A 26738-nucleotide genomic window follows, 5' to 3' on the forward strand; every position below is an offset into this window, starting at 1 on the left:
ACAGTCAAAGGAGCAAACATGCTATATAGTAGCAAGATTAATCATAAAAGGTTTGATGCATAGTATTTGCTGTTCTCATTACAAACCTGAGTTGTTGGTGTAGCTGGAGGTGTCTCTGTTTCTCCAGAACCAATGGCTTTAAGAAATCTGATCATATGACGACAAAGATCCCACTTTCCCTGCTCTAAGGCAGTATTAAATAGGAGAGTAGCATGTTGTCTGCTAACTGCTGGAACTTCCATATTCTGCAAGTAACAAAACATAATTAAGTTACTTGCTTTTGCTATCAAGCAACAAAAATCCTATTAAGTCAAACCACACCATGTCACAGTCAAATATACCAGAGATTAGAAGCAGCATATTTCAAGCTATTATATTCCTTTTTATAACAGTAAACTAACTACTTACGTTGCATGATATTCCCCCCCTTCACAACTGGACATAAGCTCAACAGAAAACTGTTAAAAGTGATTTGTTTTAACATGTCTTAACTTCGGTATGACAATATTTTTAAAATACTACACTAGAAAATATCACTTCTCTTGCAATATGTAAGTACCATTACCTGTAGGATAATAAGATAAGAGGCAGCTGTGTCCAAATCCTGGGCCATTAAGCACTCCTCAAATAAGTCCTTTGGGTTTCCAACAGCAGCAAACAGGTAATTCCACAGGGCATATTCTGTCTTCCTAGCACAATGAACAACTGTCTGCAGGAAGAGGGGGAACTCTGTAATGAACTTCGCCACAGTGGGAAGCAGTGGGTCGGGAATGGGTTCCCGCGAGGTAGCTTCTTCTTCCAGCACTTCATGAAGCATCAGTTCTAGTACATGAGAAAAGTATGGTAACGTGGCACAGGAGTGGGCCAAAAGCAAGGCTTGTTCACCGAGGTTCCTAACCAAGAGCTGGCGTAAAATGTGATGGAGGTAGATCTGAGAGGTTCTCTCAACAATGGAGAAAGGAAAGAGAACCTCTAAGTGTTCTCTAGCACTGGTTTGAGTGTATAAACAGTCATAGAGCACAGTGTCATTAACAGCACCAAGAACCAAGGCATCTTCAAACAAAACAGCCAATGGGTATATGTTGATGTGGAAAGGCAGCATGATCCGTCTTGACAGAAAGGAATGCGGTTTTCGATGATCTCTGGGAAACAGGGGAAGCCAGACTTTCATACCTGCCCCACCACAGCTGAGCCACAGAGCCTCCAGTAAGTGGCGTTTCTGTTTGTTGATCCTGCAAGTAGTCCATACATTTTCAACAGACTGGGCTAGGACAACTGGAGCACAAAAAGGCAGCTATTTTAAAAGAAAGAAAAAAAGAAAAATCAGAATTCTTCATTATTCCTTTTTTTTTCCTTTTACCCTCTCCACAAGAACTCTTTTTTCAGCTATGAACTACTCTTTTCAAACAAGTTAATTCTTCTAACAGAGAAGAAACAAATCTGCTTAACTACACCCTAGCACCTGGGACAACACTACTTTTTACTTACATTAACTCAAAAGACATTTCTTTTACTTATTTAACCTCCTTATACTTAGTCAAGAAGCCAGAGGTGTGAGAATAAGGGAGAAAAATAAAACCTGCTCTCTGCTTCTTCAGTTAGCCCACGAGTCTAATCTAGAACTGACAAAATTACTACAAACACCGTATTTGCTAGTGTTTTACTGAGCTGCAAACAATTATTCATCTAAACTTTACAGATTTCACTCTTCCAAAGTGCTTGTTTCATGTAGAAATGGTTTTTGTCAGCACAGAAAAACTGAAAAGTTCAGTCATTGATTTCTCTTACTGTTGTTTTTACGAACTTTGTAAAAAGATACTCTGAACAGATGATAATGTTCCATAAACATAGATACTAGTTTTAGACAGACTGGAGATTTTCTGTCATTAGTGCATACCAGATTTTGCACAGGAATTTTATTCTTAAAATTCATATTTTTCAATGCAATACAAGTAGTAAACACCAGTATTAAATATTTCAGTTAGATATTTACACAATTAAGTAGTAACATTTCACAGATTCTTAGAGAAAAAAAAATATAATGGGAGTAATGAGTTACTTCCAGCTCACAATTCAGCCTGTAAGTGTACAAACACTGCCTTGCATTATAGACATCTTTTCTTTATGCCTGGACCACTCCATTCCACAACTTCTGCAGTCACTGACAACATCTTTGAAGCCATACAATATTCCACAGATATTTACTCACATGCTTCCTTTGATTAGGGTTATTATCCTTATCTCGTATCTGGGGTCCAGATCGATCCCTTTGCAACATGATGAGTTGTCCTGCTAAATTTAGCATAATACTTTCAGCCTCACAAGCCTAAGGATAAAAGAGTATTATGCAAAGTATTTTAAGCCTTTTGAACGCATCATTTTACTCATAACCACAATACAAACCCAGCATAATAAGAGTAAATTAACTGCACTGTCGTACAGAGATGACTAGCAACCAAATTCAAAGCAGAAGGACTTGGGAAAATCACGTAGAACTAAATACCTACAGATAGATTCACTTAAGCAGTTCTCATGCAAAAGAGTAAATACTGCAAGGTTTCTTTTTCACCAGACTCATTCCATGTGTTTATCTGATATAGGCTTTTTCCAGCTATGCCAAGCCACCAGTATTTGAAGAAAAATAAAGCTCTGGATTCTTATCAGTATCACCACTACATGGCAGCCAGTATCTGACTGCAAAGACTAACACTGGCAGACAAGCCAAAAAGGGTCTAGCCACACTTGTACAGCATCTTGAATTTTTAAAAGCTGCAGTTACAGAAAAATTTTTCTTATTAGACATATCAAGGAAGCAAAGTATTCTTTCTAAAGATTTATTTCAGAACTGTTACGTGTTAACTTCAAACCAAGCCACTGGAGCTAATACCACACTGTGCATGAAGTTTAGTTTTAAAATACATGGGTAGAGGGCCTGTATGGTAAATTGGCAGCATCAGGGGTTAAGGACACTAACAAGTAACATCACTGAAAAAGCTGAGACACTCTGCTAAGTCAGACACATTGCTCTGCCTACAGTGCAGTGTCATACTCAGTGCTAACATCAATACTTTTCTTTTGATCAGGAAGATTGACAAAGTTTGAAGATATGGGCTCTTAGAAAGAAAAGGGGTAATATTTGTTCAGTCTGAAACTAAATTTAAAATAGTACTAGTGTTCTAAAAAGTTCCAGTAGCTTTTTCTTAACACTAGGAAACACCATAGTTCAGGTAGTTCAGGAATAAGGCAAGATGGACTAGAAAACCACAAGTATATTGTTTTTCATGCCCTTGCCTAAGATCATATCAAAGTCTCAGGACAGATGTTCAATTTTATGGGACACTAAATTAGAATGAACTGAAGGAAGCAAGCAGAAACCTCATTTTACATCCATGCCACTGCTTTCATATCTGCCAGTGGCTTTGGTATGTGGAAAAATATGTACATTCACATGTCTACAGGCCTGCCTCACAGATGACACAACTTCTAAATGATCTTAAGGTAGCTGCTCTGATGAAAAAGTATGATTCATACTGCAGCTATCCCAATAGTTAAGCTTAATTTGTTTAAAGCACAGACAACAAAAATCCAAGTTCTCCTTGCACTGTGCTTTCAGTGGACTAAATAATTTCTGGAGTTAAGACATTAAGACAGGGATTCCCCTTCACACCTTAGTCATTGTTTGGCTGTTGGCCTATCTCCTGATGTAACTAGTGGGAGAGATTATCTCACTTTATTTTACTGTAGTAGGAAATTGACTAGAAGTAACCTTATAGGGTCATTATCTTTTCCTCTTTTTTGTTTATTCTTTGAGTAATGGACCTGTTGCTGCCAGAAAGGCATCTCCTAATGCAATGGATTGCTCTGGTGTTCAACTTTCAATACACAACAGAGAAACATGCCATTGACACAGTTAAGTTTAACTTGTCCTCCAAGATTTGGCCCCAAACTTTACAAGATGACACAAGAAGATATGAAATAGGACAGTTTGGATTTTATTTCCACCCACCTGTCCCCAGTTCACACACACAATGTCCATGTAACAAGCATCACAAAAAGCATGTTCTGCATTTTATCACATAAAAGAACCACTGATTTATGATTCATTTATCAGCCAGGTAAGCTTTGAGGACTAAGCTAACTAATCCAGGCACAGATTCTTTTGAATTTTGAGTGCTATAGATCTGTTACCTGCTGAGGCATCTTCAAGGTGATGCCAGTCTCTGTCCTCACTGATGTCAATGTAACAGACACTACAAGAAAAGGATGAGGAATGTACCGAGACATGGACACTTCTTGAAGAACTTGGATACTGGCAGTAGGGTTAAGACTGAAAGGAAAGATGACTACATTTAGCAATTTTAAAACAGTATTTAACGTAAAACTACTATCTTGACATAAACCTAATGAAAATAAGCAACCAGTTTACTCTACAGAACAACATAACTAACTATCCTTTAACCATGAATCCCATAGGCCCACATATCTATTTAAAGATACCAAATAAACCTAAGCTAGGCTACTTTATCTTGAGAGTTTTGGGGAATACAGGTATGAGTGGATAGAAGACAGTATCAGCTACATCAGAATAAGACTCTATTCACCCTTCAGTAAGACAATTCCAGGGTTTGGATTTTGTTGGGAGGGTTCTTTGCATTTCAAAAGCAATGAAAATATTTTCCTTTAAAGCAGATCAACAGCTTGCTTTCTGCTAAAATCAAAAAAAGGTCCCTTCTTGCTGCAGCCAAGATACCATAACTGTAAGAAAAACCACCTGCTTAGGTACTTCAAAAAACTATCTGGGAATCTTTATCACCTCCTTAGGTTCACTATTCTTAACTTCCTGATTATATTGCTGCTACTTTTGCCCCAAAATAGCTCCCCACAACCTTACTGCTGACCAAAATTTTCTGTCATCATCTTTGCTACTCTGCCACCACTCTCACCAATTCCTACTTCTAACATTAGAAACATTTTTTTATTAAAAATATTCAAATATGTGGTTGTCTTTTAGTACCTTTATCTTCTATTTACACTCAGTTTTCAAGTTTCTAACAACTAGAAGATGCTGGTACAGACAGCTGGAAACATGCATATCTCAATCACTACTCCCACACCTAATGTGCGTATCTGTATACATGCAAGCGACAACACTCATGAACTACCACTTGTGCATACAGATAACACTTACCTCTCTGTATTTTAAAAATCTGACTCCGCAAGTTATCCAACACCTTTATAGCATTGTAAGAATTTACCCAGACTAAGAACAGATTTACAAGCACATTACTGCAAAAGCATTTAAATAGTGACACTCACCCTTCAGGCCTTCTCTCAATACTGTAAAGGCAAATGGAACAATCTGCTCTGAACAATATTACAATGTCCCGGAAGATGCTCAGTAGTAACGTGTCTGCTTGCAGTTTGGTGATGTGTGCAAATGCATTGTCAAGATTAGATGTTCGCAGGTAGACTCTCAGCTACAAGAAAAGGAGTCGCTTGAACACAGTTTTACCAACAAACTAATAGTCATTCCATGTTTACTTGCTTTCTTTTTTGTGAATTGGCTGTCGAGGATTTCTAGTGAGACACATTACTGGGTTCTTGTTTCATCAAATGTTTTATCCATTGCATTATATTATTGCATCCAAAATGGTTAAAGAACAGTACAGTCAAATCTTAAATACTGAAAAACAATCATAAGGAAGGAGTTTTATCCATTAGTTTTAAAAAGCAAAGAGTAAGTAAAGCTCTTCTGCCCATCTAATTTAAAACCTTACAAAAGTGTCTCAAAATACTGTAACTAGATATATCAAAACAGGCTTCATGAAACAGGCTTCATGCTAACATGCGAAAATATCACAAAATTTTCAGAATAGTAAGGCCATGGCAGTCAGCAGAAAATAATTTTTAATAGCAATAATAAACTTTTCTAAAAGAATTACCTACATATTAATACAGAACATGACCAAAAGCCACCTATGTATCAAGCTTTTTACACTGTAGAAAAGATATTCTAAACATAATTCACTCATAGCTCACCTCTTCCTGATGATCATTTAAATTATAACATGCAAGAACAATGAAGTCATTCCACCACGCTAAGCCACCTGTTACCATCATATTTTGCTCCTAAAAAGAAAAAAGCAAGTAAATTTTATTTATGCATGTATTTTTATATACTTATACACACATAAACACACACGTACACTTTATGGGTAATTTCTGAAAGCCATACATTATGTCTATAAGCCTTACTGATAGAGGCAAGACAATCTATGTATGTGAAATTTTTATTGTTTAAAAAACTCTTAAAATGCTAAGAAAAATATGTGAAGGACAAACATTGTCTTGCAAAACACAGCTCCACAGTTCCTTATGCTACTGACATCACTGAACTCTCTCAAATTAACTTTCTGCTTTTGGCCAGAATTTACAAGCTTAGCATCTAAAGCTGTACTTCACACAAACTCTCAGATAAGACATATGGCAGTGTCTGACTATACACACTCAGATTTGGAAGCCTTTTAATAATCAGACACAAATTATTATGCCAAAGCCACAGGATAAGCATTTCAGCCATTTTATGAAAAACACATGCAAAACCATCATCTCTAATCCCAAGTGTGTCTACAGGCTGTTGTTTATTTGAAAAAGGTATTTTTTAATTTTCTTCAAGAGTCACATTCCAACAAGTACAACCTCCCCAATATACCTGAATAAAGTACTACAACCTCTCACCTGGGTAATGTTTCCAAATAGCTTCCATTTTTTGGTAAGTAAAGAATAATGTGCAAAACCAAACTTGCCAACAACAGCTACATTCTGTCCAAGCTTGTCAATGGCTGAAAACTGTTTAAAGAGAAAAAACCCCAAAACTTCAGGAAGGAGCTTATTTAAATTATATATCCTATCCAAGCGCAGCACCACAAGGCAATATAATATCAAGAGTCAAAACCTGTAAAGTATCTTCATGTTTTCTACTTCACTGCCCAATACATCCTCTTCTTTTTGTAATTTAAAACACTGACTTCATCTTCCAGAGTCATCCAACCGTAAGGGACAGTTATAAAAAACCAGTACTTTTAAAGAACAAGAATGTATTCTTAAAATACTCACCCTTATAGGCCAGTTGCTCTCTAGATACGTACTATGAATCTAAAAGAAAACAAAGAGAAAACCCAAACCCATGTAACTATACCAAGCACCATTAAAGTAATGATTAATTACAACGTTCTGAAGGAATGTACACAATGCCCACGTTTTTCCAAAACACTGGTTTAAAGGTTTTTAATGGTGGGATTTCTTTTTTAAATACAATTACTTCTCCCACCCCTCACCCCAGAAGTTACTGAAGCCTAAATGTTAGCCTGTTTTTAACATAAGATACACAGAAATACCTTAACAACATCCAACAGCCAATACTATATTACAGATTATTAGTCAAATTTTGCTCTTCTCCCCTGCTAGGTACTTCTCCCCCATTAGAACCTTTCAAGGGAACATACAAGTTTTGATAAAACACAGCATTCAGGAGAGACTTCCAGTGTTGGGATGAAATTTCTAATCCTATCAGAGGTACACATCAGCACATCCAAAAGCCTTGTTATGAGAGCACTTGACTGGGATATGACAAATTAAATCTTGATCCTGGATGTCACATGGTTTCTTCATGTCACATGGAATGATACAAATCCAGGTTCAAACTCCAGCCCTTGGTTTGATACAAGGCATGTAGGTGCTTTCATTAACCAGCCACTGACTGTTCTCATGGGTGTGTTGCTCACTCTAGTAATTCCAATTGTGTTAGTTTTACTCCTACACAGAACGATGACTTTCCCCTCCTGTGCCAGTTTCAGAAGACTGAAGAGCTACCTGGCCAGCTAAGGGAAGATTCAACAGTGTCTAGAACCTGACATACATGCCTCAAGTCAAATGCTGTTTAATAATAGAGATTCAGGTACGATGTGAAAAACAAAATCGGGGGGACTTCTTAAAAACTTTTATTTACAAAAATATCTACCAATTCAAGCATGGAAGAGCATACAATAACATTACAGATTAAAGGTTATTTAATTTTTTCTCCATATTACAGAGAAAATAGAATCTGCCCCATTACTACCTCTGGAAATTCTTCTTTGCAAGCTTGATATTGTGAAGTTTTAATTACATGATTAAATAGATGCCATCTAAGACTGGTTGAAAATATAGCCAAAGTCTGAAGGATATATTCATGAGCTGAATATGCTTAAAGCAATTTGCATAAATAACAGAACAAATCCCTAAAGGATTTCTTGCATTTTGCATTTATTCTCCCTTTCAAAGCCCAGGACAGTAATTTAACTACTCCTTCCTGAAGTCAAAAAGACATTGTATTTTTTTTTATTGGCCAGAATGCAAACCCATTAGCCACAAGGCTGAGATAGTCAACATTCTTTTACCATTTCACAGTAAGAAAAAGCCGTACCAGAGGAAATCCAATTGCCAATTAAAAGGCAATGATCTCATACTAGAGGAAAAGGGTATGGCAGACAGTGATCAGCTGCTAATTCCAGCCCTATAAACTCTTGCAAGCACAAAGCACATATGGGCAACCATCAACGATTACCTGTACAACATGCCAATGCCTGTGTCCTAGTAAAGTGCTTAAACCCTGAGAATCTAAACTGACATCCGAAAATGGGCCTCTCTCCCTGGTAGGCTTATGTTCAGAGTGTGCTGAAGCATTTCTGGGACTCTGAGCCTGGGTTGCATCTCCACAGTTCAAATATAAGCGATCTTCTCCTTGAAGGAGGACTTGTTCCTGGTTACTCTACATTAAAAACAAAACAACAAAAAAACCCAAAAGCAACCTTGAACTCCATGTACAGAAAACAAAGGAAAACACACAATCAATATATTAACAGGTTCTATGTAAACAACATGAACAGTAAGTGTTAAGGCAGTTCTTAGGTTTTTTATCACTACGTACTCGTAGGTTTTATGTTACAATATTGCATAGCAATATATTCAAAGTACTATATTAAAGGCTCTATGACAAAAAAGGAAGACCAGCCTAATGGCTGCAAAGCAGACTTTAAAACCTGTTAAGAGAGTAACTCAAGGTCACCTGAAAACTGAAAATATGCTTTAAAATAAGGATATATTTATCAAACAAAAATCTTACCATGCAAGGATTAACAGTGAGTGCACTCTTGATGAAATGAAACTGCAGAATACCAAACTGGTGAGCTTCATTATTTGCATCTCTTTCAGGCTTCACGTTTGAAGAACTCCCATCAATAACCCACAGATGATACCCTTCTGATCCCCAGGTCTGAATGTAAAAGAATAACAATAATGAAAACCCAAACCCAAACACTATAGTTTTTGAGAAAACAAGAACTACAGAAACTTACTGTAACTAATTTTATGATAGACATGAACCTGGCAAAAAACCACACAGTTTGGTATTCTTAAAAAAAAAATCATTGTAGGAATCGTAAGTAACCCACAGCAGTAAAGTCCACAAGGAATGGTAAGAACCTAGATTAAATTCTTTTCTTTTTTACATAAAAAATGTTGATTAAATGAAAAGTAACTATGTAAGACATCCACATAAGTAATGAAGACTGTTTAGCTTGCAGCTGAAAGCAAATAACAAAAAATCCACAAACAGAATCCGGTATGAAAAAACGCCCGATCCCCAGAATTACACTGGCTGTTCATTAAATTTAATGGTATCAGAATTTCAATCTTTGGGTTTTTTTAGAAGGTACATTGTACTGTCCTTGCAAATATATGCTGCATGTTTAAAATTGTCTATCTTCATAGCACCTAAGCTACACATAAATAAAATCTAGTGTTTTAGAAGTATTGTACAAAATTCATCATGGTTTGTAAAAGAGGCCTTGAAAAATGTGGTTTTTTTCATGTACTAGCAGGATTTCATCTTAGTTAGCCTGTATTGAAACAACAGCAGTTAAGACTCTCTTGAATTCATATTTTGAGTTGAGATACTTAACAGCCAAAGGTAAGCTAGCCATTTTAGGGAAACAAATACATTTACAATTAGTGTTGTTCTGTGCCTCATTGTACTCTGAAATATGCCATCAGAATAAAAAAACCCAAAAGATTAAGGAAAAACCATTCATTCTTAATATTAAAATCAAGTCCAAGAAAAGGCATGTCATGCACACTTCATGATCATATACACAAAAAAGAGTATTTAAAAAATCATCAGTTGTCCCTTTTACCTCTTCCTTCAATACAACATTGGTGTATTGAATCTTACTCTTAAGTAAGTAAGGCATCTTACTGTTTAAAATTAAGCTAAAGAAAACTTTTCAGAAAACTGAAAATCTGTTTTACTAAGACTAATTAAAAATATTAACAGCCATCCTATTACAGTATTTTTACATTCGTATTTACCATAGAACTGATCTTTAGAGGGTCCTTTTTGGAACCATCAGACTGATACCTTAAAAACAGAACAGAAAAATTTGAGTGTGGAAATAACTTCATCAAAATAAGAAATCATCTTCTTATCTTTGTACTGTCATAGGGCTCTATATTGAAACTATAAAGCCTGTTTGATCCATGACGCTGCATAAAAGGCCATAGAATTGTCAGATGTCTAGAATAAACTGTTTGAATTGTGCTTTCTGGATGTTAGCACTTTTTCAGCAAATATATACTGGCACTGAGGAAATTTTAATATTTGCCTGCTTTTAGGGTGCTTTGCTTTTACAGCCAAAAAGACCAATACAAAAAGAAAATAATACATTTTCATTTATATTCAAAAGTTCCCCTCCCAAATATTATTCAATGATTCCAATATCTAAGGAATTATAATTTAAAAGATGTAAAAAAAGCTAACTTGGTGAATTAGTTTTCAATTACATGATTTTAACTATAGAAAAATAAAGGTTTCCAATAAAGCATTTCACAATTTCATTAAAGATACTCACGCAAAATCACCTCCTAAAGTACAGATAAGCTGAGCACCAAAAACACTCCACAATGACAAGCCTCCACATTCCCAGGTCACCATCACAACACAGCTATCAGGTGACCATCGCATTAGTTTAACAGGTCCTGTTTTATTCCAGATATCTGTTTAAAAACAGACAATAACATACCATGTAAAAAACATTAAATGTCCTCCAACTGCTTTCACCATAAGAGTAGAAACAAAAATACATGGAAATAAACATTTGATTTTTCAATTAACTTTTTTGCTACATTCATCAAACTGACATTGGCAACATGAACATGAACAATACATGTTTGGTTTCATATGAAACTAAGTATATACAAGAAAGGCGAGAAATATACTGTGCTATGACACAACCATAGAACTGCAATTCTGGTAACACAATTTTTAGACAAAAGAAGACTTTATATCCATCCTCGAAACCTCTTCCTTTGGCACTTAGCACAACTGTAAAACTCTGTTGTTCACAGACTGGATTTTTTTGTTGAAACCTAGTAGGCACACAGATTGTCAGTTCAGGACACAATTCGCCCACTTTGTACGTTCCTCACTCTCAAGTCCACAACACTCATCATTACTACATGAAAAATTCCACTGAGCTTCTGTTCACTGCAGCTCAGGCAGGGTCCTGGATTACTCATTTTTTTTGATAATAATAATCAACCTACATGTCAGTTGTTTCAAGTTAATTCATACCTCTATTATTTCATTAACAGTTTGACAATAATCTCTCATTTTCTCAGGTGAGTAACAGTAAAGTGATCTCAAGACTACCTGTGGGAACTACTAAAATCTGCATCATTTAAAAAGGAACAACCAGAAGCAGCAAGTCTGTAAACCGCTAACTCAGATTCAGTTTTAGTAAAAAACAAAAAAAAACAAACCACAAACAAAAAAACGCCAAAACAACCCCACACCCGCACATATGAAACACATCCAAAAGTCAGTTAAAAGCAAACAGCTTAAAGAACAAATGCGCAAAAGTAAATTACTACAAACATGCAAGAGTAAATACTAATCCCATCAGTGATAAAGCAAACAACAAATAGTTGTTAACTAGCCAAGGATAAAAATATTCTTTAATACCCTAAAAATAGCTGGAAAATTCTAGTAATAAGAGTAGCTCACCAGGATACTGTTTTGGTGTCAGCTCCAATTTATGAGAAAACTGCATGGCGCCAGTGGTGGTATCTATTGTATAAACCTGCACAGAGCCGCTGGAAGAGATTACACATGCTTTAAGACTATAGACCATTTGGATTTCTCATCAATTTCAAGAGGTCAATATAATCTGCTTTTTTCTCACCAATACCAAATTTATCTAGAACAGAAACATTGTGTCAAGTAACACTCAAAGAACTTTAGGAAACAAATTTGTAAGATACTTTCCAGAAGGTAGTGGAGGACCCAAAACACTGGCCCTTGAAAACCCAATGCACTAAGACTATTTCATTCTCTGATAAACACATGTGTACACACACAACCACAAATATCTATGGCTTCCAACTGCAAGACAATCCAAGAGGGAAGTCAGTATTCACTCAGTGCTGATCAGAAGTGTACTAATGCATACCAAGATCAATGAATTATAGTCACTATTCCTATTTCAGAGGCAAACACCAACACACTGCATTGTTGCTACTACCAAGAGTACTTTTTCTTAGGAAGACAGTTCAAGACTAAACTACCCAGATCTTCTGAAATGCTATAAAAAAGAAATATATAAGATGCAATTTAAAAAAAAAAACCAACCACCAACAAAAAAACAAGCAGCTGCACTCTAGACCAGCTGAAGTAGTTTTATACAGAACTTCTTGAAGGAGCAGTAAGCAAAACACCAGAACTAAAGTACTTTTGTAACATTTAGTTTATGAATACCCAATTACGCAAACAGGCAACATTTTTCCTGACCAAATCAATGCTTCACAGAGCATTTTCTCAGTTGGGGATGAAGTGCTGATTCTTGTCCAGTATTATTACAACTAACTGCTTAGAACTGACTTTATAGTCCTGCTTTGAAATTAACTGGGACAGCTACACTTTCCAATCCTTGCTACTGGTCCAGCCAGCACCAATTTCAACAGCAGTTCAAGCAGGCAATCGTTTCTTTCGTCATTGCTCCCAACTTCTTGACACAGTAGATTATATAATCTCTAGGAAGACTGATCACTTTCATCTTTATAGCTCTGGCAGCACAACTTGTAAGAAGAAACTAGTACTTAAGCTTTGTAATTAAACCACTCTCATCCCCCGCCTCCCGTGGTTGTCCCCTGCATTGAACCAGCCTTACAAAACTTACTTGGCACATCCAAATGCCATTAGCCTGTATTTGTTATTTACTGCCACACAAGTTCCATCAATCACATCTTGAGCCCAGACACCGTGGAGCTGCTGTAAAGAAAGGAATTCACAGAGGTTTTAGCTAACAGTGCTTTTATTCATGACAGTCAGCTTCTACCCACGTGCTACCCATGTATGCCGTATTACAGATCTGCCAGCTGACCTTCATCACCTCAAGAAATTTCTATTGCAAATGTCAAGATTAACTGACATGGCACAGATAAACAAAATCCAGTATATGTAAAACTGGTTTCATTGCTCCTAACAGAAATTACAGAAAGATGCCAGTATGTAAGGAAACTGTTTATCAGAGCTTTGAATAATCAAAGCAAGTCAACACCTATAAGGCAAAGATACACCTGATACTCCATTTAAAAAAAAAACAACAACAGCAGCAGATGGTACTAAGGACGAACAGAAAACACGGAACAAGAAAACAAATCCCCATCTGCAACAGCTGAAATCACAAATATTCTAAATGTGTGAAGTTAGGGACAGACTACACAAATTCTTCTGGGTTTTCTGTAATCAAAATAAGGATATTTAATCACAAAATATATTTGAGTTTGTAGGGTGAACTACAGGTAAGAAAAGACTGAACTAGGAAACGATTCCTTTAAAACAGATTGTGAAGTATGCTTGTCACTATGAGAAGAGTTAGACTTGATTATGGCTAAAAGCTAGAAATAGCACCTATGATACTTTGCCATAGGAGAAACCAATTCTTATCTCCCCACGTATAACAGGAAGTCTGTCACAGAGACAGTAAGAAGACCGCAGAATTATAATGATATTTTGTAGCAAAAAGAAAATATTAAATATACTATCAACTATGGTCTCCCATAAGCAGGTACTAGCCCTAAACCAATCTAGTTTAAATTATGGTATGAAAGTTATCTCTTAAGCAGTTGCAAACTTTTAAATTTTTTTGCAGCTGAATGTTATTTGAAGTAGAAAGCTAACTGAAATGCAGAGACCAAGGGAAACACATTTATTTTAGAGTGCATGCTAGAAATACTAAAGGAAATATACCTCAGCAGTGAATTTGCTTGACATTGGTGTTATGAAACCAACTCTGCCATCATTGAAAACAACAGCAAAACCATCAAGCGTGGCACAGTATTCCATATCTCTGACATAAACATCTTCAAAGCCCAAAAGTGAACCTGCTGAGAAATATCACCAACTTAAAATATGTGAACACAGTGATACTGCAAGCCAGCAGTCATTTAAGTTGTTTACTTATTGCTTCACAGAGAAACCCAATTTAAATAGGCTATTTTGTTCACATTTACAAAAGGCACATTTTTCTCATCTTTGCTTCAGAACAGAAATAACATTTTATATTAGGCAGTATTTTGCCAATAGTTAACTATCATAAGCAATACAAAAACCCCAAAACCTACCTCGAGAAGACTGGAGGTCCACAGAAAATGGAACTGTACACAAGTTGATGGCTTTCCTTCCATTGGTCATACCATCCCAGTGAATGAGATGGAGAAATCCATCAGCAGTAGCCACAAGTAGATCCTCTATCGTGGACTGCAAACTAACAAATGTATTCGTCATTCTCTAAAAAATGGCATCTCAAATCAAACTCACAAAAGGATCAATTACTGTAACAAACACCATACTACCACCTCTTATATCAGCAACCATGTTGAGAAGTTACATCAAATAAGTTACGAACTAAGTCCCTAAATCCTCTAGAAGGTACCAAGCTGACAAAATATGGTGTATGTTTATTTTTCTCCAGCAATAAGGTCCATATTGTGTGAGTAATTGTTCAACCGGTGTATGAATTGCTGAAGATAATTTTAATACTTTTGACTAAACATAAGACATTGCTGCCAACAGTCAGGTTATTCATCTATCCCAGAAAATAACCAATATTGCCTAGGCTGCAAATAATCCACAACACTATGTAACATGTGGTCTAAGTTCATTGATGAAGCAGAAACTAGACTTTTCCTAAATCCTTCCCCAAACATCTCAAAAATTCTGAAAACTATTGTTAATCTATTTGTATGCGATAACAACCTGCAGTTTCCCAGGAAAGCTTTTTTCGTACACAGTGTATTTCTTCCAACATCCATTTTTTCCTGTGGGGCCTCTTCCCAAACTGTACTTTTCCACCCCATCCCAAAGCTACACATTTGCATCAACTTTTCACACACACTTATTTAGCATGTTCAAAGCTTACTTATAGGGAAGGCAATCACCACAAAAAAAGGAAGAGGTGAACAAAAGGGTTTTCCAGGACAGATAGGGACCCTCTGCAGGCAGCTGGAGAAATGCTGAAATGTTGCGTACAGTTTTGCTCTTATGCACCTATGTCCCCATGAAATTGCTAATCGATACTTTGAGCCAAAGGACAAACACATTTATAGTAACATAACGTAATACTGAATGTACATGTGCTATATACCTCTATATGGCAAAAATATTAGTATAGCCAAGCACAGAAAGAAAGAATTCTCAAACAGCAATTTACTTTTTCACCTCTTTACTTACTGTTAGTAACTGTTAGTTCTTACTACTAATAAGTCTAAAAACTTATTAGAAAGGTTTTTTTCCATCCAGTTTCCCCTTCACTTTTCAACTAGTAACCACTATATGCAGAAAAATTCTTAAGACATGATTAGTGAGCATACCTTGTGATAGAGGCTTGCAAGTCCAGCACCTTCTTCATTTCTAGGTTTAATGAAGGAGCACACTGTTCTTCCTTATAATGTGGGGTTCCTTTTAGATGTGGGCCTCCTCTAAAATAAAAGAGAAATACTACAACTGAAACAAGATGACCCTCTAAAGAGCTAAGCGTTACTTACATTCCCAGTTTTTTTTCCCCCCTATATACACCAGACACTCATGCGCAACCTGCCACAAGCAATACTTAATATCTAAGACATAATTTTAGTGCAAAAACTTTAGTCTGTCTTATCCTACACACCTATAAAGACTATGTAAACAAAATAAGACAATGAATACAGAATGAACATTAAAATAACTGTGTAGCCCACCTTAATAATCCTAAAATAAGTGATATATATTAATGCAAATTCTGAATCAGTAAAATGGTATTCAACAGTTTCCATTAATTAAATGTGTTGAATTTTTATGTATCTCCAATTCATTCTTTTTCAAGTTACATTACAGACCCTACAGACTGTAAAACATTCATGTTTCTTCAGTTACTTTTGCCAGATCAATATTTATACTACTAATTCAGCATGCATAACCCAACAGGTAGACATTTATTACAGTAATTCCTAAGAATATACCTCCCTATAACAAATTAAGAGTAAACCTAAGACCTGTTACAAAGCGATAACTAAGCACTGATTCTCTTCCTTTAAACAGACCATTATACAGTATCAACTTCTAGATGTTGAAAGCTTTCAGGTTTTATTTTCCTCATTTTAATTTTCACATTTCATTCTCTAAATGCAGTTATTTTAAAGCTCAATACAGTATCAATAAAATATTCCTTATTTGTCTGGGTTACCAGATGTGCCACACATTTCATTAACTTTTCTTTTTTAAAATGAAAACTGACCTACAATCCTAAGTATTGTAACATGCCATCCAGCTCGTCCATGTCATGAGCATTATGCTAGTAAAGCAAACTATGCATGAAACAGGCATTGCAGACAAGTTAAGAGTTTAGTATAACTTAGAAACAAAGAGATACATACACAAATCTACTAATCTTTACCTGGATTTTAACTGACAAAACCCTTCTTCTATTTTATACCAGGGTAGCCAATGCAACTGCCCAAGACATGGCAAAAACCCAAGCAGCTGCAGTTTTAGGTAAGCTTGACACCACAGGGATGCCTCAATCTCTTTCCTGCCTTGGTTATCACAGTCAATATCAAATGCCTTAATTCCGTTACCATTTTAGAGCTAAACACAAAATTCCTACCTGTTACTGTTTGATGGACACTACACCTTTTCTTACACAGCAAGGACAAAGATACATGCTAGCTAAGGTAAGGCCAAGGCAACCTTTGACATTCTGGAATTAGCAGACCAAAGCAGTAACATCTTTTCAGAACAAAACCATGGTGACCATGAAGGATTATAGCAGAAAATGAGAAAAATTACTGTAAGGTTGGTTAGTTAGTTAATCTACCACCCACAAATGGTAACTTGTACAAACATTACATTACTAAAATGTTTGTATTTCAAAAAAATACAGCTGACTTGGGGAAAAAACGGCCCTTCATGTAACGTAGCTATCCTGGACCGACAGGAGGTCTGAAACAAGTTAAAAAGAAAATGTGGCTAGTTAATACTAGCATTATGGCCTTGTGGGTTCTTTTAAACAGTAAATGAGACTGCATTTCTTGAAGTTCATGAAGCAAAATCCCCCTAATCTGGCCTGCTGTCTTTTAGAGTCAGGGATTTCACAGATGAAAAAATATAACATAGAGGATTAATTCCTTCAGATCTCTAAGTCGCTATCTGCAATGCAACATCCTGGGGGTTGGAGACACTCTTAACAAAACCCCAGGTATTTTGTTGTACATATTACCTACATAACACCATACAATATGCCTGTTGTAACTGACTGAGGTACATAACCAAATATAAACACAGTGTTTCTGCATAGCACAAAATACAAAGCCAGAATGGAAAAAATAAGGTTTAAAAGACAACTTTTGCTAGTAGAGAAATTTCAAATCTCCATGTGGGCAAGCTTCTTTTTCTTTAAATACTTCTATTAAAAATAGTTTACAAGAATATTTAAGTAGTTTCAGTTTCATGAGCTAGTTTCATCTGCAGAGCATACCTTCTTCCATTGAAGCACTATCATCATGACTGACACTCCAATTGTCAGTATTTTAATGCATTGCCTGTGATTATTCATCGATTCAAAAGAATGTGTCAAATTCATCGATTCAAAAGAAACCCTTACTATGGGTGCAAAGGGGCAAAATCCAAGCACACTTGCGTTCATATAGTCCACATCTGCAAGAGTCAGCCATACTAGTTAAGTCATTTTGACCTTTACACGAAGAATGTGCACTGCTGACGGAAGCAGGAAAGAATGTTTGCTCTGGGTTGCCACATCAGCACCTGCTTGTAGCCAAACTTTTAAGTAACTCACTTTTGCACAAGAATTGAGAGGAACACATTCCAGTGACCAACCAGCAGCATGCCGAAACAAATATAACTTCACTTCTGTTTGCACAGCCATCTGTTAATGTAACTAAACCTGTGAATAAAACTTCTTAACACTCAGAACTAAGAAAAATCTCCCACTATATCTGCAATCCAAGAAACCCCCAAACATGTAAAGATTAGGAATGCAGGCTGTTCTTTTAAACATAGAATATAAGGTTTATCGGGAAGTTTCACATCTTGAAGACTAAGGTGTATTTTTTAAACTAACAGGTTCATTGTCTGTTCACTATTTAGCATGTCATCAGTGATACGCTTGTTCACAGAAAACTGAGCACTATTTGGTGTAACAAAATGTCTTTCAGATGTTGAAAGCCTACACAACTGTATCTCATGGATCACCTTTTAAATAATGGTAAAGAGGAATGGTAAATATAAGTCTACCTTAATAGCTTGCCCTGTGTCCAAACTCCAATTCTCTCAGCTTTCCCCACATTAACCTTCTCCTGCTTCAGTTCTAACCTGACTTCCTCAAAATGAAAGAAGAGCCTATAAGTAAGTGAATTGCTAAAATTCCTAGTATGGAGTCATAATTCCTTTGTATTCATTTGATCCCCTAACAGGGGAAGAACTGGCTCTGCAAGTAGCACTGATTCTGTTAGAAGAAAAACCTGTAAGCTCAAATCATGATGCAAGATGCAACAATGAGAAAATGGAGAATTGTATTTAATTCCCCCCCAGCCTCTTCAAAACCCCACAACAAGAAATCTTAAGCATCCTAAGTTCAAGAAAGAGGCAGCACCATGCAAAACCATAGCGACCTAGCCTCCCCTGGTCTGTGAGGAAGAATTTCATTGAGTTTGTTATCTGGTGTGGGGTAGGCTCAGGGAGGAAACAGGACACCACCCAGCAAATTTTTCTAGCAGCACAGTGCTGCACTTTGTCCTCCACTACATGCACAGTGGTTAAGTGGTACACCACGATCCACGGGCAAAACTTACTCAGAAACATCATTACCAGACATAGTCACTGCTAGCAGAAGCAACTAAGAAATACTTAAGAAGTTAATTACAGCAAAATCTGAAAGGATGTACTTAAGGACTTTATAATTTGCAATTAAGATACATAACATGTTATCTTTTTTAGTCTGTTCTATGTATTTCAAAATCATGTTCAGTTTTACAAAATAATGTTCACTGTTTTCTGCTTATTACTGGAGAATTCTATTCCAGAGGTAGAAATAGCATTAGATTAGGATTTAAGTTTCGACCTTACTATCTGGGGTAATCATAATAATACATGTAGATGTTATGGCTGGATAATAGTTTAGAAAAGTTCAGAGATGCTCCCACAGTCAAATACTATGCTTCCAAAAAGAAAAGAGTGTGGCTATTAGCAGGTACTACATTAATTAAAAAACAAAGAAACAATGAACAAGTCAGTAGCATCCCTTCCCCCTAGTCAAATCATAGCTGCTTGGGAAGTAATGGAGATATTTTACTGAAAAAACTCTTGTTCAGTAAGTATCTTTTGAAAAAATAACTGACATAAACAGTATCAAATATTTTTATACTACTTCAGGGCTATGATATTCTGAATCATTGCTGCTAAAATGGTTTCTTCAGTAGTACTTCTTGGAAAAGAGAAAAAGAATCCAATGCCTTGATATTTCAACTATTAAGAGCATTATACATGTGAGAAAAAAAGGGCAAAATGTTTCTAAATTAATTTACACCACCAAGAAGTCTGCGTTGCTCTCCCTGAAGGCACAAAAAGCAAAACACTGAGAGCAGCCATTATTGTTGCATTAGCACAATTACGCAATGTTTATTACCTGTTTTTTAATTGGTTCATGCAAAGACTTCAGTTAGCCAGTTATCTGTAGAGCTAAGGACTTAATTTTTTTTATACCTGATTCAAAAAGCCTGCATCATCATCTCTGAACATGTGATTCTTCACTAATAATTGACTGTCCACCATGCTTTTTAGGAGTGGTTCTTAAACAAGTAAAACAAGTTACACTATGAGCTTTGATTTCCATATGTCTAGAGTCTTCTCACCCATAAACCTGCATCTCTTCACCATCCAGTGTAGGCAGCCACCAGCTGAAGGTGAAATTTACCCAGCTGGATCCACAGCTATATGCACACAGATTGGCAAGAGTGGGACAAAGGAAGATTTAAAGAAAGCCCACAGGAACTATAAAGAATGAATAAGGGTTTAGAAAAGTAATTCTTAGTACAGCCTTTTTAACCCAAGTCAGTAGTAACAGGTTTCCATGGCTTGAGAAGAGAAATAACTAGCTAGCATATTAATCAACGATTCATGTAAAAATGCTAAATGGTTTACCAAATCATTATTGCAGTTGTAAAGATTTCTTGATGACATTTTAAGCCTCCTGAACCACATCAAGGTCTAGCAAGTGCCATAATGGTTAACAAAAATTCTACAAGTAATCTAGTTTTAAAAATAAATTTTCCAACCAATACTAAAAACAACTTACGGGGAAAACCACACTGTTAAAGGTTTAGCACAAGCTTAATTCCAAATAAAAATTATTTAGTAAGTTAATTAACTGTACACCTCATCAGTTACCCTTGTAGAGTTTAAAGTTCAAAACCTTTGTACACGCTAATCTTAAATCTCCTGAACCAGGAAAAAAAATCCCCACTGATTAGGTAATTTATGGCACCTATAAACCATCTCACTACAGAAAAGGAAAAAGCTTTGAAAAGTGCCAGAAAGAGTAGGACACGAATACAGACATATAAGCAACAATGCTGTATTGTAAACCAGGATATTAACACCAGCTTGTTCACATGCCCATATTGGTTAGAATATTAACACTAGGTTTGTTCACCTGCCCATATTGGTCAGAAAGCAACTTATTTTTAAAGCATTTTCAGGTACATAAAACTCTACAGCACTGAGGTTGCATTCTAGATTTACACGACATTCACATGACTTCCCCCCATTCCCCACATGCAGGCTCCACTTGAGGATATGATGAAATCTTGAGGCAGAAGAATCTCCCAATTACCATGTTTAGTTTATTAGCCATGTAAAGTTTTTTAGGTTTTGTCTTTTTTAAAAGCAAAAATACCCTCAGTGTTATGTCACCACATGTTGTCTCTTCAAGTGACAAATCTTAAGTGACTCTCCTTGCCAAACTTCTAAGGAGAAGTAAGTAACATTTCAGTACAGGGAAGCCTCTGCTGCATCTCATCACTGTGAAACAAAGGAATATCTGTAAAATTCCTTTGGAAACTCCATGAAAAGATATTACTATACCTTGCCACAGCTTACAAAGGTACAAATTAGCCTGTATGCACTGCCACTTTTCTTAAGTGTATCACAGATGGAGATTAATTTTATTTGCTTTGCCATATATATGTTTTGTTCATGTTTCTTCTTGTAACGGCTTTGGTAATATGGTAGTAAAATCAGACTGAACTAATTGAAGCAGGACTTTGTACTTGTGCTCACTGGAGGAAAGTATCCCAGAATGTGGGCTAATGGCCAATACTGATTCTCTTCCAAGTCTTCTCTGAACTGGAGCAAAGCTTCTAAGAGCTGGAATGAAGCTGCAGACTATTGTGGCTCAATTTGAAAACAAAACAAAACCACACAATTACTGCCTTTTCCCCTGTTTTTAGTCTAAGAAGTTAAGCAGGATACTTTAGGTTTTCATTGCGCATGAATGTCTGTTCACTCCAAGAACAAACTAGAATTCCTAGCCAAATATCAACAAAGCCAAAAATATTTCCTTCAATAGAACAACTACACTTCATAACATTCCTAAAATCTTACAATTTGACAAAAAACTATCAACTCTAGAAAAGTTTTAAAAAGCTTCCTTGTTTTTTAAATATAAGTATAAATACTCAAAATTCGTAACAGAATGCTGCACTTATGGTATCAGCACTCGCTTTATCACATTAACCTAATAATAGATTTTACATAAAATGTGCATAAAGCTGAACAGGTCAGTTCCTTATTTAACTGATTAAACCTCTGAAGGTATAAAATAGCTAGCATTTAAAAAGCATTCCCCCCTCAACCATCTTAAAGTTCTTCATATATTCTCAATTTTGTAAGAGCTATGCCCTCAATTTTTGATAGAACAAACTTAAAAAGGTTTTGTGGGCTCCAGGAACAAATGCTGATAACCTTGAATTCCAGCACTTCCACTAAAACATTTAATTTCAGAATATAAAGACCATTACAATAGGCTGATATGAAAAGGAGGAAGTCATGCCAAAAGGGCATTTTCAAACAGGAAATCAATTTTCCTAGACTCTTGATTCTGTCCAGTTTTAAACAAACAATAGCATGGGGCAAGGAGAGTTCACTCAACCTTACTTTCCAAAATCTGGTCATTTCATTCTACTAAAAGATAAGGGAAGCAGAGACTCTTGCATTCAAACACAATGATAGCTTAGCCTCAACTCACACTTTGATTCTTCTACCAGAACTAAAGATTGCTATAGAAGAGACTTGACCCTTAAAAAAACCCACAAAAATCATACTGTGATTAGATATACTCTACGTGTATTGCGCTATAAACAGGAAAAATGTTTCTATTCCCCAGGCAGGTTTGGTTTTTGTTTTATCTTCGTGCATTTCGTTCAAGCTGTACCAGCAGAAAAATTTTGCAAATGTAATTACAGTTTACACAATAACTTTATGCTAGAATAGTTCTGTGAACAGATCAAATACAGGCAAGCTCTTCTGGATCATCTTGCTCAACAGCCATATATAGTAACAACTCCGTGTAACAAACAGCTATGAAGTGGAAGGACTGTACTTTTTCTCCACAAACATACCTCTCCCATATGGACAAATGAGGAGTGGTTTTTATTTTCAGCAACTTTTTTTGATCCTTTTCTTCAAATCAAGGCTAAACCACTATCAAGCAAATTTTAAAGAAGTTACTTAAAAAATGCCAATACCAAATAAAACTGTAATTTAACTGCAGCTACCAGTGTCCCCATCTGGAAGACTGCAAAAGTAACTAAAGTCAAGAAAGTGGTGGTCTATCATATACCTTATCACCTGCTTTTCTGATGTTCCTTTTTTACTTACAGTAAAATATATAATTTCATTCAAATGAGAACTGAGCTGACAAGAGAATTTAAACACAACCTTTCTTAATCTTCTCACTTGTATGGAATCAAACCTAGCAAGTGCAACTTCAGGGTACTGACTAAACCAGAAAATCTTGCACCAGGATTTTGGTGCAGCTAAGGATGTTACTGGTGTGTCCTTCCAGTGCACAACCACCTCATTATGTTAACTTATGCTGCCTAAGAACTCTGTTCAAGCTGAAGTTGTATTAAGAGAGTTTTACTTTATTTTGTAGTCACTATACTGAAATTTTATGTTTCTGTCACATTTGGTCATTATTATGTAAGAAAGGATACAGAGAACAGGCTTTGCTCCACTTATAAAAAGTTAGTAGATATGGACAGTTTAAGATTAAGAACTAAGTCATAATTTTACAAAGTAGATTAAGACTGAACTTTCAGAAGCACTGACAGAAGTGTGCTCATTAGCTAAAAAAAAACCAACCAAACAAAAAAAAAAACCCTACACACACACACAAACCAAATAACACAACTCATGAAACTGATGATGTTCTACAAGACCTCTTAACTTTCGGACATGTTGTGGATGTGTCCAAAGAGAAGAACAGTAGACAAAAAAAAACTTTACCTCAAAATATGCAAAGTGTGGAGACCTACATTTGAAACTGGTGTCCATCCATTTCACTGTTTTTACTGACTTGTTTCCAGCAGCTGTCCTATCACACAACTAATGCAAGGACAGCATTACATCTTTGTACTCTGCAAAAGGGCCAAGGGGTCCAGGAAGGCTGGACATTCTTCAAAAAGGAGATCTGAACAGAGAGCTTTGGCTGGAACTCAGGGGAAAAAGGAGTTTGCCACCTTTGGAAGAAGGGGCAGGCAACTCGGGAGGACTATAAGGATGTCGTGAGGTTATGCAGGGAAAAGATTAGAAAGGTGAAAGCCCAGCTGGAACTCAAGCTGGCCACTGCCAAAAGATATACATCAGAAGCAAAAGGAGGGCCAAGGATAATCTCCATCCTTTATTGGATGCGGTGGGTAACATGGCCACAAAGGATGAGGAAAAGGCTGAGATACTTAATGCTTTCTTCGCCTCAGCCTTTAATAGTAAGACCAGTTACCCTCAGAGTATTCAGCCCTCATGAGCTGGAAAACAGGGACGGGGAGCAAAATGAAGTCCCCACAGTCCAGGAGGAAACAGTGACTTGCTGCTCCATTTACACAGAGTATATGGGGCTAGATGGGATCTATCCAGGGATACTGAGGGAACGGGCAGAGGAGCTCACCAAGCCACTCTCCATCATTTATCAACAGTCCTGGAAAACTGGAGACGTCCCAGAAGACTGGAGGTTACCCAATGTAACACCCATCTGCAAGAAGGGCAAGAAGAAGGATCCAGGGAACTACAGGCCTATAAACCTGACCTTTGTGCCAGGGAAGGTTAGGGAGCACATCATCCTGGGTGCCATCACGTGGCATGTGCAGCACAACTAGGGGACTGGGCCCAGCCAGCATGGGTTTAGGAAAGGAAGGTCCTGCTTGACAAACCTGATCTGCTTCTATGACAAGATGACCCACCTAGCAGATGAGGGAAAGGCTGTGGATGTTGTCTACCTGGACCTTAGTAAAGCCTTTGACACCATCTCCCACAGCATCCTCCTGGGGAAACTGGCTGCTCATGGCCTGGATGGATGCACTCTGCGCTGTGTAAGAAGCTGGCTGGACAGATGAGACCCAAGAGTGGTGGTGAATGGAGTCACATCCAGCTGGTGACTGGTCACAAGTGGTGTTCCCCAGGGCTCAGTGCTGGGCCAGTCCTGTTTAGTATCTTCATTGACAACCTGAAATGAGGGGGTTAAGCGTGACCCCAGTGAGTCTGCAGATGACATCAAGTTGTAGGGGAGTGTTGATCTGCTTGATGGTAGGGTAGGAAGGCTCTGCAGAGGGGTCTGGACATGCCGGACCGATGGGCCGAGGCCAGCTGGATGAGGTTCAAGAAGGCTCCGTGCCGGGTCCTGCAGCTGGGTCACACCAGCCCCACACAGCGCTACAGGCTGGGGCAGAGCAGCTGGAAAGGGCCTGGTGGGAAAGGGCCTGGGGGTGCTGGTCGGCAGCCGGCTGGGCATGAGCCAGCAGTGTGCCCAGGTGGCCAAGGAGGCCAGCAGCACCCTGGCTTGTGTCAGGAGCAGTGTGGCCAGCAGGGCAAGGGAAGGGACTGTCCCCCTGCACTGGGCACTGGTGAGGCCGCACCTCGAACCCTGTGTTCAGGTTTGGGCCCCTCACTGCAGGAGGGACGTAGAGGGGCTGCAGCGTGTCCAGGGAAGGGCAAGGGGCTGGGGAAGGGTCTGGAGCACAAGTCCTGTGGGGAGCAGCTGAGGGAACTGGGGTGGTTTAGTCTGGAGAAAAAGAGACTTGGGGGGACCTTGTTGCTCTTTACAACTACCTGAAAGGAGGTTGTAGTCAGGTGGGAGTAGGCCTCTTCTCCCACGTTACAAGCTATACAACAGGAAGAAATGGCCTCAAATTGTGCCAGGTAAAGTTTAGATCAGATATTTGGAAGAATTTCTTCACTAAAAGATGGTCAAGCATTGGAACAGGCTGCCCAGGGAGGTTGTGGAATCGCCATCCCTGACAGTGTTTAAAAAAAAAACCCACATAAATGTGGTGCTTATGGCCATGACTTAGCAGTTTTGGTATTACTTGGCAGTCCTGGGTTAATGGTTGGACTCTATGATCTCAAAGGTCTTTTCCAACCTAAATGATTCTATGACTCTATGAGAAATAATCACCTTCCCACTCACTTTGTCTGTCATAGGTAAATGACCACATAAGACAGAGCTAGACAAGCTGTAATTAACATTTGCATTAGAATTAAAACATTGCAAGCAATTGCTTTATCATGAACTATCATATGAATATCGCTGAGCAGTCACTCTGTGTTTTTGAGCTTCCCACTGCTGCTAGTCAGTGCTACTTCATGGTTACCATTTTCTAACGCCAGCCTTTATTATATGCCAACATGCAAGCTAAGCTACTGGAACGCAGGGGAGGGGATAGGGAGAGGTGAAGAAGGTAGACAGGCAGGTTTAGTTTCCCAGTTGAGTCAACAACCCAACCTTACTTAAGGCACACCTGCATAGTCACTGCTGCCAACACAGAGGAAGGAGCCAGGGAACACAGTTTCACAGTGGTAGAACACAGTAAGATGCCCC

At 37.4% G+C, this 26738-nt stretch overlaps 1 protein-coding gene across 7 annotated transcripts in view; it reads right to left on the reverse strand.

Moving 5' to 3' along the window:
- RIC1 (RIC1 homolog, RAB6A GEF complex partner 1) overlaps positions 1–26738 on the reverse strand; it is a 53356-nt gene that overhangs the window by 7373 nt on the left and 19245 nt on the right. For 5 of the 7 annotated variants that reach the window (XM_037373898.1, XM_037373900.1, XM_037373904.1 and 2 more), the window contains 17 exons: positions 15967–16074; positions 14719–14861; positions 14345–14481; positions 13272–13363; positions 12101–12189; positions 10947–11091; positions 10408–10456; positions 9164–9313; positions 8606–8809; positions 7117–7155; positions 6739–6849; positions 6040–6129; positions 5317–5477; positions 4189–4327; positions 2210–2326; positions 566–1294; positions 87–245 (listed from right to left, as the gene is read on the reverse strand). In XM_037373898.1, coding sequence (XP_037229795.1) covers positions 87–245; positions 566–1294; positions 2210–2326; positions 4189–4327; positions 5317–5477; positions 6040–6129; positions 6739–6849; positions 7117–7155; positions 8606–8809; positions 9164–9313; positions 10408–10456; positions 10947–11091; positions 12101–12189; positions 13272–13363; positions 14345–14481; positions 14719–14861; positions 15967–16074 — 2662 coding nt within the window. The remainder of the gene's footprint in view (positions 1–86; positions 246–565; positions 1295–2209; positions 2327–4188; positions 4328–5316; positions 5478–6039; positions 6130–6738; positions 6850–7116; positions 7156–8605; positions 8810–9163; positions 9314–10407; positions 10457–10946; positions 11092–12100; positions 12190–13271; positions 13364–14344; positions 14482–14718; positions 14862–15966; positions 16075–26738) is intronic. The other 2 variants (XM_037373899.1, XM_037373901.1) reach the window with 2 other exon arrangements.

Source organism: Falco rusticolus, chromosome Z (assembly GCF_015220075.1).
Source record: "Falco rusticolus isolate bFalRus1 chromosome Z, bFalRus1.pri, whole genome shotgun sequence".
In the NCBI taxonomy this organism is placed as follows: Eukaryota; Metazoa; Chordata; class Aves; order Falconiformes; family Falconidae; genus Falco; species Falco rusticolus.